The sequence below is a fragment of the Carassius auratus genome, chromosome 15 (assembly GCF_003368295.1).
Source record: "Carassius auratus strain Wakin chromosome 15, ASM336829v1, whole genome shotgun sequence".
NCBI lineage: Eukaryota > Metazoa > Chordata > Actinopteri > Cypriniformes > Cyprinidae > Carassius > Carassius auratus.
Window position 1 is genome coordinate 8100172 of NC_039257.1, and position 17191 is coordinate 8117362.

The 17191-nt window shown below is 37.0% G+C and overlaps 2 protein-coding genes across 2 annotated transcripts; both read right to left on the reverse strand.

Moving 5' to 3' along the window:
• Nucleotides 1-261: 261 nt before the first annotated feature.
• LOC113114939 (chymotrypsin-like protease CTRL-1) lies at nucleotides 262-4296 on the reverse strand. The gene is made up of 7 exons (XM_026282062.1): nucleotides 4145-4296; nucleotides 3931-4031; nucleotides 3761-3840; nucleotides 3569-3650; nucleotides 873-1053; nucleotides 656-786; nucleotides 262-568 (listed from the first exon to the last, which is right to left on the reverse strand). The coding sequence occupies exons 1-7, from the start codon at nucleotides 4197-4199 to the stop codon at nucleotides 407-409; spliced, it is 792 nt and encodes a 263-aa protein (XP_026137847.1). The 5' UTR covers nucleotides 4200-4296; the 3' UTR covers nucleotides 262-406.
• Nucleotides 4297-8643: 4347 nt separating this feature from the next.
• On the reverse strand, nucleotides 8644-11969 carry LOC113114941 (chymotrypsin-like protease CTRL-1). Its single transcript, XM_026282064.1, has 7 exons — nucleotides 11862-11969; nucleotides 11648-11748; nucleotides 11481-11560; nucleotides 11288-11369; nucleotides 9105-9285; nucleotides 8893-9023; nucleotides 8644-8805 (listed from the first exon to the last, which is right to left on the reverse strand). Exons 1-7 carry the CDS (start codon nucleotides 11914-11916, stop codon nucleotides 8644-8646), a joined length of 792 nt encoding a protein of 263 aa, XP_026137849.1. The 5' UTR covers nucleotides 11917-11969.
• Between the last annotated feature and the right edge of the window lie 5222 nt (nucleotides 11970-17191).

The window sequence follows — 17191 nt, forward strand, 5'->3', positions numbered from 1 at the left end:
AGCTCATCTTAGATCCTGCTGCTCAAAATGTATTTACTTCCAGACACTGCATATTTCAGCAGTGGGTTTCTGAAAAACCATCAACAAGACACAATAAACTAAGAGTGTATTGAACACTATACCATTTGAAGTCTTGAGTTTTTTCCTGAAAAACAAGCTATTTCAGTTTTACAAAACTTGGCACCCTTTTCTCTCCCACTTTGGAATTTAAGTTGGATGTTGAAGGACGGACTGCATGGCATCAATGCTTTTTTTATGCATTTTATTTAACTCATCTCATTTATTGAAAGGTTTTCATTATCTGTACAGCTGAAACAGAATGAACTCATTCACTGACCCAAACCCACAAACAAAAAGACCACCAACAGGGAATCAAAGACAGAAAGTAAATATTCAGACTATTGATCTAGTTGGAAGAAATAGTCTCGTTGATCCAAGAGCGCAGCTGGGAGATGTTGGTGTAGACTGCAGGCAAACGGGGGTCACAAGTGCTTCCTTCCCGAGACACAGAGCCCAACAGAGTCCAGACCCCTGAACTCTCACACACCAGAGGACCACCAGTATCACCCTACAGAAAACATACATTTGAGACTCATAATTTTTAGAAGCAACATTAATATGGTAATGTACTTCTTCTTGATCTGTCTTCATATACCTGGCAAGATGAGGAACCAGAGGATCCAGCACAGATCATGGCATCAGTGATTCTGTTCTGACCCCAAGTCTGCCTGCACACAGCCAGACTTATGATGGGTGTGACTGTTTGCTGCAGAACTAGAGGTCTCGCTAAAAAATAGAAGAAATAATGACACATTGCATTGCAGAGTAAACATATGTGTTGTTATTCTCTTTTTGTTTCACAGGTGACTGACATGTAGAAGCAGTCTGGCCCCAGCCAGTGGTGAAGCAGCGGGTTCCAGGCACGATCCTGGCGTTTGATTCGGGCAGACATACAGGAGAGATACGAGGAGTGAATGTGACTGGAGACGACAGTTTCAGCAGAGCAATGTCATTGTTGAAGATTGGACTGTTTGAGACCGGATGGCTGATGACCTGGATATACAAACAAGACGGATGATCAGTTAATCGCTCATTGTCAGGTGACATCACACTCGTGGAACACGAAATGCATTATGGGTATAGCCGCCATTTGTAAGGTATCAATGCTAGTGTGTTCAATTGGGAGGATTGTGTTGGTCTTAAATGTGGTAGAATGGTACGTTCTTGTTGTGTGATAGGCTGCATATCTAGTCTCATGACAGAACGGGTCACGAAGCTCAGATGCTGAAATTAATGCAAGCATCATGCGCTTCAGTCTATGTAGTAAACAAACCCGCACGTCTCTGCCATTCACTCACCTAGAGACGCGCAGAACACGGATTCATATTTCAAACAACTTTTGCGGCTTAACATTACAGATACTGGTCCATATGGAGATTTGATTTGATTAATTTCTGCTTACTTTGACAAATTCCATGACTGTCCATATTAAAATGTAAGTTTCATTTTCATGACTGGATTTTGAGATTCCGTCCTCGTTTTCTGCTTCGCGGAAATCATAGCGCTGAACCGGGTTTGAATGGGACCTCGATACTACCGGTACTTAAAGAAACCTGGTACCGTCACATTTAAAATTTTTTTGTACCGACTTGGTACCGAAGTACCGGGTCTTTTGACAACACTATTACCATAAACAAGATAATTTACAATGTCTAAGTATGAGGATGAAGGTAGCAATGCGGGGTCAGCACTCCAACTTGCAGCCAGCTCATATGGATCTATGTTATGAATGGATGACAATTTATCCATATAACGGTCCCTGGCATCTTTATTGAATTTATCTCCGTACGGCCTTTTCTCAATCTTCTTTTGCTTCTCCAGGTTTGCGAGTTATATTTACTTATTATCTAGATAGTTATCTAAGTAGTTATATTAGTTATTTATTCTATTATTTACTTATATTCTTGTAATCGTGGTTGTTTCAGTCAATAGCGATACCTCAAAAATGGCGCCGCGGTGACGTCACACCCAACAAAACCACGTGTCTGACAAAGAGCGATTGTAAGGATGGACTGATACCACTTTCAAGTACTCGCCGATACTGATACTTTTATTTTTGGTACTTGCCGATAAAGAGTGCAAATATTTTTATTGCATTTGTAAATTTTTTCAATATTGGGTACAGAAACCAAAAGAGTATGCATAATGTTAGCTGGTAAACTTCATTTATTAAAAAGATTCAGTCAAACCTAAATTTATTCAGACACCTTCAACCTTTCTCACATTATCACAGTTTATTCTCTTATAGTTTAGGAGATGGTTATAAAATATGACAAGAACTCAAGAGTTAAATTATTTCAGAACAAATTCAGCTTGATAATGTTAGATAACTTTTATACAAAGGTATGTTATGGATTACAGTGAGCCAAAAATGATTCAGACAGTCGTTAGTATGACAGTATTTACACAACTATCAATACTTAGTCATGCAAACCTTAGCCTTAATGGCTGCCTATAGTCTCCTGGCCATTTTGCTATCCTCACTTGATGTAAATGAACTATAGTGTCCTGCACCCACTAGTAAAAAAAAACTTTATATACTAAGGTTTTTTTTTTGCACACTTAATTATGCCCATTAAAATTATATTTAGAAGTTTTTGTTACTTTCGCTCTTTGGTTCATCATCTTTAATTTAATAGCATTAGAGCTGCTCCATTGCAGTGACTTAGTCCTGTAATGAAGTGCTCTGCTTTAATAATGCAGGGAACCACTCGTTATAAATCTCCATACTGTGATATTTTCACAAACAGAAGTTGCGTTTTTTTTTTTTTTTACTGAAACGATCTGAACCGTGCTGCGATTTATATTCCAGTATCAAGCCGATACCGATACCGATACTGATATCGAAAGCGTCCCTAGTTAGTAGTGAGAGCTGACATTTTAGAAGGTAAATAAAAATGTAAGCATTTACTTATACCCTGCATTTTTAGAATGTGGTTTGGATGTTTTCCATCCTGTACTAAAATTTATATTTGTAAAAATGTGTAGATTTTGTTGTTAAATGTAAATATATTTCGCAGGTTTTAGGAATACAATCGCGTACATTTTATACCTCAAAACTTCAGGTAGAAAGAGACATGTTGACTGATAGTTTTACCAATTTCCACACTTTTCCACTGTAATATTGAGTTCACTGATTAAAAAACACAACTGTTTAACCCTTTGAATTATGTCTGTTAAATCACAAACGAGAAACATGTGAGTTCAATTGAACAATAACAGACATACAATCTAAAACAAAGGTTAAAATAATTTTGCAACCTTTTAGATCACACCTTTTATAAAATTACAGGACATAATCCTATTACTAAAATATTTACAATAAATATTTATTTTTGTAGTGTAATGATGATGAGGTTGTTATTATTATGTTTAAAAACAGTAAAAATTATTTCTGGCTGTATTTCGTATGTAATTAATGTTAGCCAGAACAAAAGCAATATCATTTGGTCTATTTTTTCCCCAGATTTAACATATCTGATCCACTGAGATCATAAAATAGTGTTACCTTGGAAACTATCTCTATCTGGATGGGTTCATCATTGGAGCCACGATTATGTTCTCCAAGAATGACACGGTCAGAGTTGACCCTAAAAAGAGAGATAAAAATAAAATGAATAGATAAAAGACCGAAATAATCCAGACAGAGTATTTATTAATCATTGCTGAATGTGATGTTTGTCAGATTGAAGAATCTTACATGACAGCGCATTGGGCAGAAGTGAGAACCCAGTTCTCATTGATCAAGGATCCTCCGCAGAAGTGGAAACCATTGGCTTTCTGATTTAAAGGTAAAAGCATTGAAAACATGAAATGTACTCTTAAAACAAAGCAGACACATGTGTTTTTTAAAAAAAACAAATGAGTTACCTGAAGAGAGACCTGCCAGGGCCAAGAACCAGAGATGGCATTCTGTCCGTTCACAATCCTGCTGCCGATCGTCTGCGGTTTAATCGCAGGGACTCCACAACCTGTTATTACAGAATGTCATACATTACTCATGAGTCAGGAAGCTCTTAAATTATCTTTTTGCATTTTCAATATTCGTTCATCATTATTCTTGCAAAATAAATGAGACACTTACCCAGAGCAGATGCCACCAGGGCAAGGCAGGTGATGGAGAAGATGGTGAAGGTCATGATGTAAATGAGTGTGTGATGTATCTCACTGATGTATCTGTAGGTGCTCTCTCTTGCTTTTATATCATTTCCAGCAGCTGATCAATCTGTGACATGATGGAAGTCCACCCCATCAGCTCCAGTGAGCTCATAACTTTAGATCTGTTATTGATGAAGACAGTTTTTATCTCAATTCTCCAGAGCTTATGTTTTGTGTGAAAAGATGATGAATTCTCCATTGTTTGACCTCATGACGGGCTTTAAGTCTTTTTTAAGGTTCCTTGAGAAGTTTCCTTGATTTCAATTCTCTCTTTGTATGTTATGACGTGTTTTGGATTAGAAGGAGGTTTTGTTTGTTGCGGTGTTGAAATTTCAGTCAATTTATCATGGAAATTACTTCCTTAAGTGTTTCTGCTATACTTGCAGTAAAATAACTGCTTTCCCAATACATTGGGAAATACTTTGACATTAACTAGACATGTATTCAACCTTGGATGGGACTAAAGTTGTGGCACACTATGATTATATCAGTTATGAGAGCTGGGCTAAAGTAAAATTTAGTACTAATATCAGTTTCTTTAACAACACTTAAGATAAAATTAAGGACAATAAAATTGTCCTTAATTTTAGTTCTTTAAAGTAAGAGGGTTAAAAAATGTTGTGCTTTTCTGTAACAAAACTTACATTTTTTTTACTTTATATTTTTACTTTATAATATGGTAAACTGCTTTTTTTACTGACTAATTTTACTAATACTGTTTAATTTTTTTTTTTTTTTTTGAATAAATGCACTTAGTCAACTGCTGTGGTTTTAATAAAGAAATTCTCTTACAATATTAGAGTTAGTGGAAAGGAATTTCACAGTTATAATATTTTTGTTTGTTTTAGCTGTTTTTATAATGTAGACAGAGAAATTGCATATGTCTTTGGTATTGATTTATATAATAAAAAGCCTATAATAAATGAGTAAACTAGATGAGGTAAAATACACCATGTGTGTGTCCACGTTGATTTGTGCTTACTGGAGAAATTGCAATACCTGAAATTCAAAAGTTTCTCAAATTAGAGCAGTCATTATGGTTATAATTTTGTGAAAAAAAAAGATAGATCGATAGTCACGGGGTGAAGAATCACTCGCCAAGAGGTATGTGAATTCAAAAGCCCCTGAGGGTGGATTTATTGTCACAGTGATTCCTGGTGAAAGGTGCTGCTCTGCTATCAGGTGGCTGGTGCTTCCCTATGCTCTTCTGTGCCAGTTAAGGTGAAAGTGGGTGTCCAAACGTGCTCCAAAGTGATTGGTCTGTCGGTCACTCGCTGCTTTCTGTAAAGTGAAGAGAGAGCGATTAGACCAGCGTTGCATTTGGTTCAAGAACCTCCTCTGAGTGTAACATGTGCTCCTTTTAAATGTGCTGTTTTGCTTTGGTTTCCAGGGCGACGCTGATTCCTCTGGGAGTGCTCGTCACATTATATATATATATATATATATATATATATATATATATATATATATATATATATATATATATATAATCAGTTTGACCATTAAACATAATGATGAAAATGTGAAATGTTAATTGACCAAAATCTGATTCAAATGCTCATACATATCATTAAATAAACAAAAACAGACTAAAATACTTCAGGTTTTCTTTGAATAAAACTAGACTAAAATACTTCAGGTTTTCTTTGACTAAATCTAGACTTAGGCTTAAGGCGAAAGAAACTTGCACTGACTGATTTTAAAACATGTCAGTGCCTTTTTTTTTATTAAGATGCACACCAGTAATGCTTTTTCATCTAAGGCATATTTATAAAAATGATTTAAATGTCGTAATTAAACTATGGCCTAATCATGATTAAAACTAAATAGGTTGGATAAGGATAAGGTTGACTAAATAACTAAATGATAAAAACACTGACTAAGACTAAGACAATTAAAATAGCTGAAAAAATGAACACTACTATAAACATAGTTGCTGTGTCCAAATTCAGGGTCTACATCCTTCGGAGGACTCATTTGAAGGATGTTACGTCACAGCGTCGCGACGAAGGCTGTCCAAATTCGTAGGATCCTTCCATAGACAGTAAAAGAAATGGACACAGCGACCCCATTGGAACTCAATTGAGACAAATGAAGCCCAGTTTTAGCGTTTTTTAGCACTTCCGTTTCTGACGCGCAGACTCAAACGAAGCTTGACGACGTCACCAACCTGTCTGACAGATGTAAACCTTCTAGTAGCTGTGCGTGAAAACTGCCATCGTTAATCTTGCAGAGACGGCGAGCTTGAGCGGGGAGTTCTTTGTCGTGAGTGAGCAGGAGTAAGTATTCTGATTAATTATTTTGTATAGTATTTTAAAATGTAACGCCAGTACGCCATATTAAGTAATTGCCTGCGAGCTTCTCCACCTGTCTGTACGGTAATGCGACAGAGAGCCGAGTGGTTGTGACGCAATCGTTAGCCTGTTTTTTACAAAAACTGTTTATACGGGGCCATAATGTAACATAGAAGGTAATGGAGCCCTTTATACATTGTCGTGTATCTTTAGAAATAAATAATGGACAAACAGAGTCTTTAAATGCCTCAGATGTAAAGTTATTCGCTGTCAAAGTGAAGCCAAAATGAATGGGAGTCAATGGGAATGCTAACGCAAGTGAAGTTCTGCTAAAAGATGGCAGCCCCCACCCGACTTCAACTTCCGGTCGAGTTCCTTGCCCCTTGGATCCTTCAAATGCGGCCCACAAATGCGTCCTCCTTTTCCCCGAATTCGAAGGATGGGTGTGGTGGATCCTTTCGCGTCCTACCTATCCCATAATTCTTTTCGGCAGGACGAAGTGAGCGGTATCGGAGTGGGGGAGGATTATTATTTTCGATGTTTTTTTAAAAACTGGATTTTCAAAAATATATATTTTCAGTGGTTTTCTAGTTAGGCATTTTGTTTTAGCGTTAAGCATTTTTTTGTTTTACATTTGTACGTGTATATGTAAAAAAAAAAAAAAAAAGTTTACTTTAGCTTCTTCCTTACTGCCTGTGTGAATATCCCCTTACACACAGCTTATTTGTTAGTGATTGAAGCAGTTTTTAACGCTTCTAAGGACGAAAGAGCAGACAGAAGTGTTTATAAAGCTCCAGGGAAAGAACGATGAGCTCATCACCCGCGTCTTGCTTAGCAGCTGTCACGGTTGCCAGGCGACAGGATATGAGCAACGGGTAAGGGAGGGAACTGAAAGAAGGGTAGGCTGTCCAAATTCACAAACACCGACTTCCGGTTTTTGCGGTCGTCGGAGGACCCATCCTCCTTCAACCGGGTAGGAAGGATCCTAAGGAGGATGCAGACCCTGAATTTGGACACAGCCAGTGTCTGTTTTTTTCATACTGGACGCCAGAGGGCGTCCTCAAACAGAAAATTCTAATATCCAGTCACAGAAGTAGCAGAACTCGTGACCCATCCGGAAATCCCTTATATGGACAAATAGCTGTAACTGAGTAAACAGAACATTTAAACTCAGAAAAAGCTGAAAAAGCTTTGCGAATGCCTTTCAGCTCTGAATAACATGTTAACAATTCCATGAATGGTTCTGACATCATAGGCGGGTGACATAGTGACCAGGAAGCTATAAAAGCACATGAGGTGGTACCAGCGTCAGCTTCTAGGAATGAAGCGAACTCTGGCAGGGATGCCGGAAGTATTGTCTTGAGACGCAGCTTCTCGTTCCCTTTTTCTGGGTTTTAGACAAATTTAACCTCACTAACAATCTTAAAATATGGGTAATGCTGCTCTATACGTAACTGCAAGCCTCTGTCATGTATTTGCTTCAGTGATTGAGCCCTTGAGCTTTCCAAAGACAGAATATTCAAATCTTTAATAAATTCAGAAGCTTTTCAATTGACATTTTAAAGAACTGTGTTAAGTGTAAAATTGAAGACGGTACATATTTTAATCATATTATTGGCTGTTCTTAAGTCATTCTTAATGGCATATCTCATTGGAAATCTCTCTTGATCTTGACCCACTGGTGTGTACTTTAGGGATTCATATAACACCTGGAGCTCATCTTAGATCCTGCTGCTCAAAATGTATTTACTTCCAGACACTGCATATTTCAGCAGTGGGTTTCTGAAAAACCATCAACAAGACACAATGGACTAAGAGTGTATTGAACACTATACCATTTGAAGTCTTGAGTTTTTTCCTGAAAAACTAGCTATTTCAGTTTTACTGTGAATTTGGCACCCTTTTCTCTCCCACTTTGGAATTTAAGTTGAATGTTGAAGGATGGACTCCATGGCATCAAAGCTTTTTTTTTGTGCATTTTATTTAACTCATTTCATTTATTGAAAGGTTTTCATTATCTGTACAGCTGAAACAGGAAAACAGAATGAACTCATTGACTGATCCAAACCCACAAACAAAAAGACCACCAACAGGGAATCAAAGACAGAAAGTAAATATTCAGACTGGTGATCTAGTTGAAAGCAATAGTCCTGTCAATCCAAGAGCGCAGCTGGGAGATGTTGGTGAAGACTGCAGGCAAACGGGGGTCACAAGTGCTTCTTTCCTGAGACACAGAGCCCACCAGAGTCCAGACCCCTGAAGTCTCACACACCAGAGGACCACCAGTATCACCCTACAGAAAACATACATTTAAGACTCATACTTCTCAGAAGCAACATTAATATGGTAATGTATTTCTTCTTGATCTGTCTTCATATACCTGGCAAGATGAGGAACCAGAGGCTCCAGCACAGATCATGGCATCAGTGATTGTGCTCTGATCCCACAACTGCCTGCACACAGCCAGACTTATGATGGGAACACCTGTTTGCTGCAGAATCAGAGGGCTTGCTAAAAGATAGAAGAAATCATGACACATTACACAGTAAACATATGTGTTGTTATTCTCTTTTTGTTTCACAGCTGACTTACTTGTGTGTGCAGTCTGGCCCCAGCCAGTGGTGAAGCAGCGGGTTCCAGGCACGATCCTGGCGTTTGATGGAGCCAGGCATACAGGAGAGATACGAGGAGTGAATGTGACTGGAGACGACAGTTTTAGCAGAGCAATGTCATTGATGAAGGTTGTTCTGTTGAAGAGCGGATGCATGATGACCTGCATATACAAACAAGAGGGATGATCAGTTAGTTGTAAGAATGGACTTATACCAATTCCAACTACTCGCCGATACCGATACTTTTATTTTTGGTACTTGCCGATAAAGCGTACCAATATTTTTATTGCATTTGTAATTTTTTTCAATATTGGGAACAGAAACCAAAAGAGTATGTATAATGTTAGCTTGTAAACTTCATTTATAAAAAAGATTCAGTCAAACCTAAATTTATTCAGACACCTTCAACCTTTCTCACATTATCACAGTTTATTCTCTATGGTTTAGAAGATGGTTATAAAATATGACAAGAACTATTTCAGAACAAATTTAGCTTGATAATGTTAGATAACTTTTATACAAAGGTATGTTATGGATTACAGTGAGCCAAAAATAATTCAGACAGTCGTTAGTATGACAGTATTTACACAACTATCAATACTTAGTCATGCAAACCTTAGCCTTAATGGCTGCCTATAGTCTCCTGGCCATTTTGCTATCCTCACTTGATGTAAATGAACTATAGTGTCCTGCACCCACTAGTAAAAAAAAAAAAAAAAAAAATCTGATATTATATCTGGTATCTGAATATTTTCTTGGTTTGTCTTTATATACTTAGTTTTTTTTCACACTTAATTATGCCCATTAAAATTATATTTACAAGTTTTTGTTACTTTCGCTCTTTGGTTCATCATCTTTAATTTAATAGCATTAGAGCTGCTCCATTGCAGCGACTTAGTCCTGTAATGAAGTGCTCTGCTTTAATAATGCAGGGAACCACTCGTTATAAATCTCCTTACTGTGATATTTTCACAAACAGAAGTTGCATTTTTTTTTTACTGAAACGATCTGAACCGTGCTGCGATTTATCTTCCAAAACCACTCATATAATACAGAAACACTCAAGCAAGCAAAACGTGCAAAGTGTACATATGTTTGCACTGGTGCAGAATGAAAAGAAGAAGGACAGTACAGCTGAGTGCATTTCACACTGGCTGCTAGATCCATTTTCACCAGAAAGTTGTGTATTCCTAAGGTTGACAATTATTATTTTTATAGTGAATTTCCCTATAAATGGTTGTATTTTTATGATACAGTTTTAATCCAAATGATGTTTGTTTTAAGTTACTGAAAATGAAAGATCACACAACAGAAGTGCACGCGCTCTCTAATAACTCCACTAACAGACTAAGCTGTCTGATGTTGTTGTCGGTGTTTCATTGTCTGAATATGGCATTTATCACATGCTGTGTGCTATCATTGTTTGGTATCAAGACATTTTAAGGAGTATGAGTACGAGTACATGAGTTCAGTATCAAGCCGATACCGATACTGATATGGAAAGCGTCCCTAGTTAGTAGTGAGAGCTGACATTTTAGAAGGTAAATAAAAATGTAAGCATTTACTTATACCCTGCATTTTTAGAATGTGGTTTGGATGTTTTCCATCCTGTACTAAAATTTATATTTGTAAAAATGTGTAGATTTTGTTGTTAAATGTAAATATATTTCGGCAGGTTTTAGGAATACTATCACGTACATTTTATACCTCAAAACTTCAGGTAGAAAGAGACATGTTGACTGATAGTTTTACCAATTTCCACACTTTTCCACTGAAATATTGAGTTCACTGATTAAAAAACACAACTGTTTAACCATTTGAATTATGTCTGTTAAATCACAAATGAGAAACATGTGAGTTCTATTGAACAATAACACACATACAATCTAAAGCAAAGATTAAAATAATTTTGCAACCTTTTAGATCACACCTTTTCTTAAATTACAGGACATAATCCTATTGCTAAAATATTTACAATAAATATATATTTTTGTAGTGTAATGATGACGAGGTTGTTATTATTATGTTTAAAAACAGTAAAAATTATTTCTGGCTGTATTTCGTATGTAATTAATGTTAGCCAGAACAAAAGCAATATCATTTGGTCTCTTTTCTTTTCAGATTTAACATATCTGATCCACTGAGATCATAAAATAGTGTTACCTTGGAAACTATCTCTATCTGGATGGGTTCATCATTGGAGTCACGATTATGTTCTCCAAGAATGACACGGTCAGAGTTGACCCTAAAAAGAGAGATAAAAATAAAATGAATAGATTAAAAGACCGAAATAATCCAGACAGAGTATTTATTAATCATTGCTGAATGTGATGTTTGTCAGATTGAAGAATCTTACATGACAGCGCATTGGGCAGAAGTGAGAACCCAGTTCTCGTTGATCAATGATCCTCCGCAGAAGTGGAAACCATTGGCTCTCTGATTAAAAGGTAAAAGCATTGTAAACATGAAATGTACTCTTAAAACAAAGCAGACACATGTGTTTTTAAAAAACAAATGAGTTACCTGAAGAGAGACCTGCCAGGGCCAAGAACCAGAGATGGCATTCTGTCCGTTCACAATCCTGCTGCTGATCGTCTGCGGTTTAATCGCAGGGACTCCACAACCTGTTATTACAGAATGTCATACATTACTCATGAGTCAGGAAGCTCTTAAATTAGGTTTTTGCATTTTCAATATTCGTTCATCATTATTCTTGCAAAATAAATGAGACACTTACCCAGAGCAGATGCCACCAGGGCAAGACAGGTGATGGAGAAGATGGTGAAGGTCATGATGTAAATGAGTGTGTGATGTATCTCACTGATGTATCTGTAGGTGCTCTCTCTTGCTTTTATATCATTTCCAGCAGCTGATCAATCTGTGACATGATGGAAGTCCACCCCATCAGCTCCAGTGAGCTCAAAACTTTAGATCTGTTATTGATGAAGACAGTTTTTATCTCCATTGTCCAGAGCTTATGTTTTGTGTGAAAATATGATGAATTCTCCATTGTTTGACCTCATGAAGGGCTTTAAGTTTTTTTTAAGTTTCCTTGAGAAGTTTCCTTGATTTCAATTCTATCTTTGTATGTTATGACGTGTTTTGGATTAGAAGTAGGTTTTGTTTGTTGCGGTGTTGAAATTTCAGTCAATTTATCATGGAAATTACTTCCTTTAGTGTTTCTGCTATACTTGCAGTAAAATAAATGCTTTATTTCACAGTTATAATATTTTTGTTTGTTTTAGCTGTTTTAATAATGTAGACAGAGAGATTGCATATGTCTTTGGTATTGATTTATATAATAAAAAGCCTATAATAAATGAGTAAACTAGATGAGGTAAAATACACCATGTGTGTGTCCACGTTCTATTGATTTGTGCTTACTGGAGGAATTGCAATACCTGAATTACAAAGTTTCTTATATATATTCTTATATATATGATCAGTTTGACCATTAAACAGAATGATGAAAATGTGAAATGTTAATTGACCAAAATCTAATTCAAATGCTCATACATATCATTAAATAAACAAAAACAGAATAAAATACTTTGGGTTTTCTTTGACTAAATCTAGACTTAGGCTTAAGGCGAAAGAAACTTGCACTGACTGATTTTAAAACATGTCAGTGCCTTTTTTTTATTAAGATGCACACCAGTAATGCTTTTTCATCTAAGGCATATTTATAAAAAGGATTTAAATGTCGTAATTAAACTATGGCCTAATCCTGGCCTAGGCTAAGCCCTGTCTATGAAACTGGGCTTTAGTTGACTAAAACTAAATAGGTTGGATAAGGATAAGGTTGACTAAATAACAAAATTATAAAAACACTGACTAAGACTAAGACTAAAATAGCTGAAAAAATGAACACTACTATAAACATAATGTCTGTTTTATTCATACTGGATGCCAGAGGGTGTCCTCAAACAGAAAATTCTAATATCCAGTCACAGAAGTAGCAGAACTCGTGACCCATCTGGAAATCCCTTATATAGACAAAGGTATATATAAAATATCTATAGCTGTAACTGAGTAAACAGAACATTTAAACAATCATGAATGTTTGTGACTAGGGCTGGGACAACGCGTCGAGGTCATCGATGACTTTGATGCAAAAAATGCGTCGACGCAAAATATGCGGATCGATTCGTCGACTTGTTTTTTATTTCTCTAAGAAACTTTTGCAAAATTTTTACCTTATGTGCGCTGAATATACGCGATCAACATTCTGTCCAACGTTATATAACCAATCCAGGGGTTTTTCTGCATTGATTTTTTTATTTTTTTTTGGCGGCTGTCAAAGCCTTATTTGATCGGTGAGTGATGTAGAATAGAATGACTGCCTGACAGGGCGCGTACGAGAGAGAGCCCTAGCTGCGCGCGCACTCACAATCTTCAAACAACACGAGCGCTTCTTGCTCTCTCTCTCCCTTTTGCATATCAATCAAAATCATTAAACACGATAGAAAAAGTGCGAAACACCAAAATTTCATGCGCGCTCGCGCACTCACAGTCTTCAAACTACACGAGCTCTGTCTTGCTCTCTCCCTCGTGCATATTAACCAAAATCGTTAGACACGATAGAAAAAAGGGTGGAATGCCAAAGTTTCACGTGGAGCATTCTGAGATTTTTTTTTCTCCATTGACAGGCTGCTGGCTCCCACTGTTAATTTTTTTTTTTGGAAAAGCACTCTGTATTAGCTTAAAGCCCTCAAGTTTACATTGGTTACTGTATTCTTTCAATTGCTCTAAACAAGTATTTTGGGTGACCTTTTTTATTGAATGCTAGACATCATGTTGTTGTTATTTTCATCTGAAAGAAGAACTTTTTTTCAGTAAGCTAGGCCCTATGTGTTCAGTAAGCTATGTGTTTTCAAGGCTTCAAGGTTTTATTGAATGCTATCTCTATACAAGTGCAAAGTAATGCATTCTTAGTTTTATTTTTTAATTTTAAGAGCAATAAACATATATTGCAATGTTAACGAATTCATGTTTTTTTCATTCAGAAATGTAAATCAACATGTATAAATTGTTAGTAGTCAATTAATGGGGAGATAATCGAAATCGAATCGGTCTGAAAAATTAATCGTTTGGTTTAAACCTCTGGAGTCTAAGGGTATTTTTCGGGCCTGGAGAAGTTTTGTCATGCCCTGATATTTGTGATTTTTTCAGTTTCTTATAAATATCTAAATGGGTAAAATCTAATCTCACTGTAACCAGCACAAACTGGGCTATAATAATATGCGAAATGCATGTATGTACATGATTGTGTTTTTGAGAAAAAAAATATTATGCGTGGTTAGTGAAAAACTAAAAATGTTAAAACACTTGAAAAGGCCATAAAACACATAAAGAACAATGGTTCCTGGGATTTTTGAGAACTGGAGTTTGTAGCCTAGAATTTTTCTTTCTAAATTATGTGAAAATCATCTTGTTTACTCACTCACAGAAAACAATATATTGATTTAAATTTTCTAACACACTTTTTGTTGGTAAAAGTCATGTGAGTAGGCATCAACTACCATGAATATCAGGGGATTTACACCTAGGTGATAGGTGATTTACACCTGAGAAGACAAAGGCCTGCATAATGAGCCTCTCATTCAGTTGTGCCACTGTGAGTGAGGAGTTACAAGAAAGAATGTGAGAACAAAATAAAAGTATATCATTTTATGTTTGTAGTTTATTAAGAATATATTTAATTATCCCACAACATCATTTAATATTCACTTGGCGGAGCAGTTAAACAGTTTATTAGAAACAATCAAAGGTGACTTTCAAACAAATTGTTTGGCATCATTACTCCAGTCACACAATCCTTCAGAAATCCTTTTAACAATCTTATTTTCTACAAAAAACTTTATTGTTATTATTATCATTATTATTAATGTTGAAAAGAGCTGAGAATATTTTTCTGGGTTTTAGGGGGAATAAATAATAATAGATTTTATTTATAATGCACTTTTCATTGGGGGAATCTCAAAGTGCTACACTAAAATAACAAGATCATAAACATCACATATTACTAAAACATGACAGCTCAGCAATTATATGCTTTCCTAAATAAAAAAAGTCTTTAGGTTTGCTTTAAAAGTGTCCAGTCTCTGTGTGACTCGCAACTGGACAGGAAGATGGTTCCAAAGATGTGGGGCTGCAGAGCAAAAAGCTCGACCCCCCATAGTACAAAGCTTGGTGAAAGGAACTTGAAGGAGCATGCTTCCTGATGATCTGAGGGTACGATTTGAAAGTTGCAAATTTATCAAATCTTTGAGATATGATGGTGCCTGGCCGAAAATACATTTGTGAGTTAACAAAATGATTTTGTATTCAATCCGGGTAGAAACAGGGAGCCAATGGAGTGATTTCAGAATGGGGGTGATATGTTCAAATTTCCTTACTTTCATTAGGATTCTAGCCGCGCTGTTTTGGATGTACTGCAACTTTTGTATGTCCTTAGCAGGAATCCCAACAAAAAGTCCATTACAGTAGTCCAGCCTTGAGGAGATAAAGGCATGGACAAGTTTCTCTGCATCTGGAAGAGTTAACAGGGGGCGGAGTTTGGAAATTTTTCGTAGCTGATAAAATGATGTCTTACACAGATGTTTTATGTGGCCGCTGTAGGTCAACTGTGCATCAAGCTGAACCCCCAAATTTGTGACTGAGGAGGAGAGAGTAATAATAATCTTGCCATCAAAGAGGAACTGAGATATAGGAAAAGAACGAATCTGATGGGGGGTACCAACAAGGAGTCCCTCAGTTTTACTACTATTTAACTGTAAAAAATTTCCATTCATCCATGCCTTTATCTCCTCAAGGCATGCGGTGAGGTAAGAGATGGCTTCTGAGGGGTTAGGGACAATTTTGATATAAAGCTGCGTGTCATCAGCATAGCAATGGAAGGACAGCCCATGTCTGCTGATGACGTGCCCGAGAGGTAACATATAGATGGTAAAAAGGATGGGACCAAGAACTGACCCCTGCGGAACACCACATGTAACGGTGGACAGCCTGGACTTACATCCTCCCAACATAACACATTCAGTTCTGCCAGACAGGTAGGACTGGAACCACTGCAGTGCAGTCCCCGAGAGTCCAACTGTATGATGGAGTCGATCCAGGAGAATAGTATGGTCCACTGTGTCGAAGGCCGCAGACAAATCCAACAGAATAAGCAGTGATGGCGATCCTGCATCAGCTGTCATCAGTAGGTCATTTGTCACCCTGAGCAGTGCTGTTTCCGTGCTGTGGGCTGAGCGAAAGCCTGACTGGAACTTCTCAAACAGATTATTACGTCTAAGATGGTTCTAAAGTTGGGAAGCAACTGTTTTTTCCAGGACCTTTGACAAAAAAGTCAGGTTTGAGATAGGTCTGTAGCTTGCAAGCTCCTCTGGGTCTAATGAGGGCTTCTTCAAGACCGGGCGGATAACAGCTGCTTTAAGAGAGGGTGGAACATGACCAGTTTGTAATGAAAGATTAACTAACTTTGTAATGATTGGACTGACAATAGGAAAATATGACTTAAGCAGAACTGTCGGAATAGGGTCCAATATGCAGGATGTTGATTTGATTCCTCGCAGAATTTCATCAATCTGGCTGCTTGAGAACTCAGTAAAATATGGGAGAGATGGCAAACTCCCAATTAAAGGATTTAAGGCAGGTGAAGGTGGGGGATATGATCCAGGCATTAAGGAGCGGATGTTGCTGATTTTTGATCTAAAAAAGTCTATAAAATTATTACAGCGCTCCTTAGTCACTTCAGTGGAAGAAGGCTTTTGTGGTTCCAAAAAATGGCTAATTGTGGCAAACAACTGCTTAGAATTACCTGTATTTTTATTGATTTGATTTGAATAAAATTGACAACGTGCGTCTTTCAGGGACTTAAAATAGGTCTTTTGATGGTCACGAAATGCAAGCTTATGGACAGTGAGTCCCGATTTCCTTTAATGACGCTCCAAGGCACGGCCTGCCATTTTCATTCTACGTAGTTCTTGTGTATACCAGGGAGCAGAGCATACAAAAGTAACTTCACATGTCTTAATAGGAGCGTGGAGGTCAAAACACTGCTCA

Coding starts and splice junctions, on each gene's coding strand:
- LOC113114941 (XM_026282064.1), bottom strand. CDS start 11,916: ATGACCTTCACCATCTTCTCCATCACCTGTCTTGCCCTGGTGGCATCT. Junction 11,749..11,861: donor CCTGGTGGCATCTGCTCTGG/GTAAGTGTCTCA, acceptor CTGTAATAACAG/GTTGTGGAGTCCCTGCGATT. Junction 9,286..11,287: donor AGATAGAGATAGTTTCCAAG/GTAACACTATTT, acceptor TTGTATATGCAG/GTCATCATGCATCCGCTCTT.
- LOC113114939 (XM_026282062.1), bottom strand. CDS start 4,199: ATGACCTTCACCATCTTCTCCATCACCTGCCTTGCCCTGGTGGCATCT. Junction 787..872: donor GGGCCAGACTGCTTCTACAT/GTCAGTCACCTG, acceptor TCTATTTTTTAG/CGAGACCTCTAGTTCTGCAG. Junction 569..655: donor CTGGTTCCTCATCTTGCCAG/GTATATGAAGAC, acceptor TGTTTTCTGTAG/GGTGATACTGGTGGTCCTCT.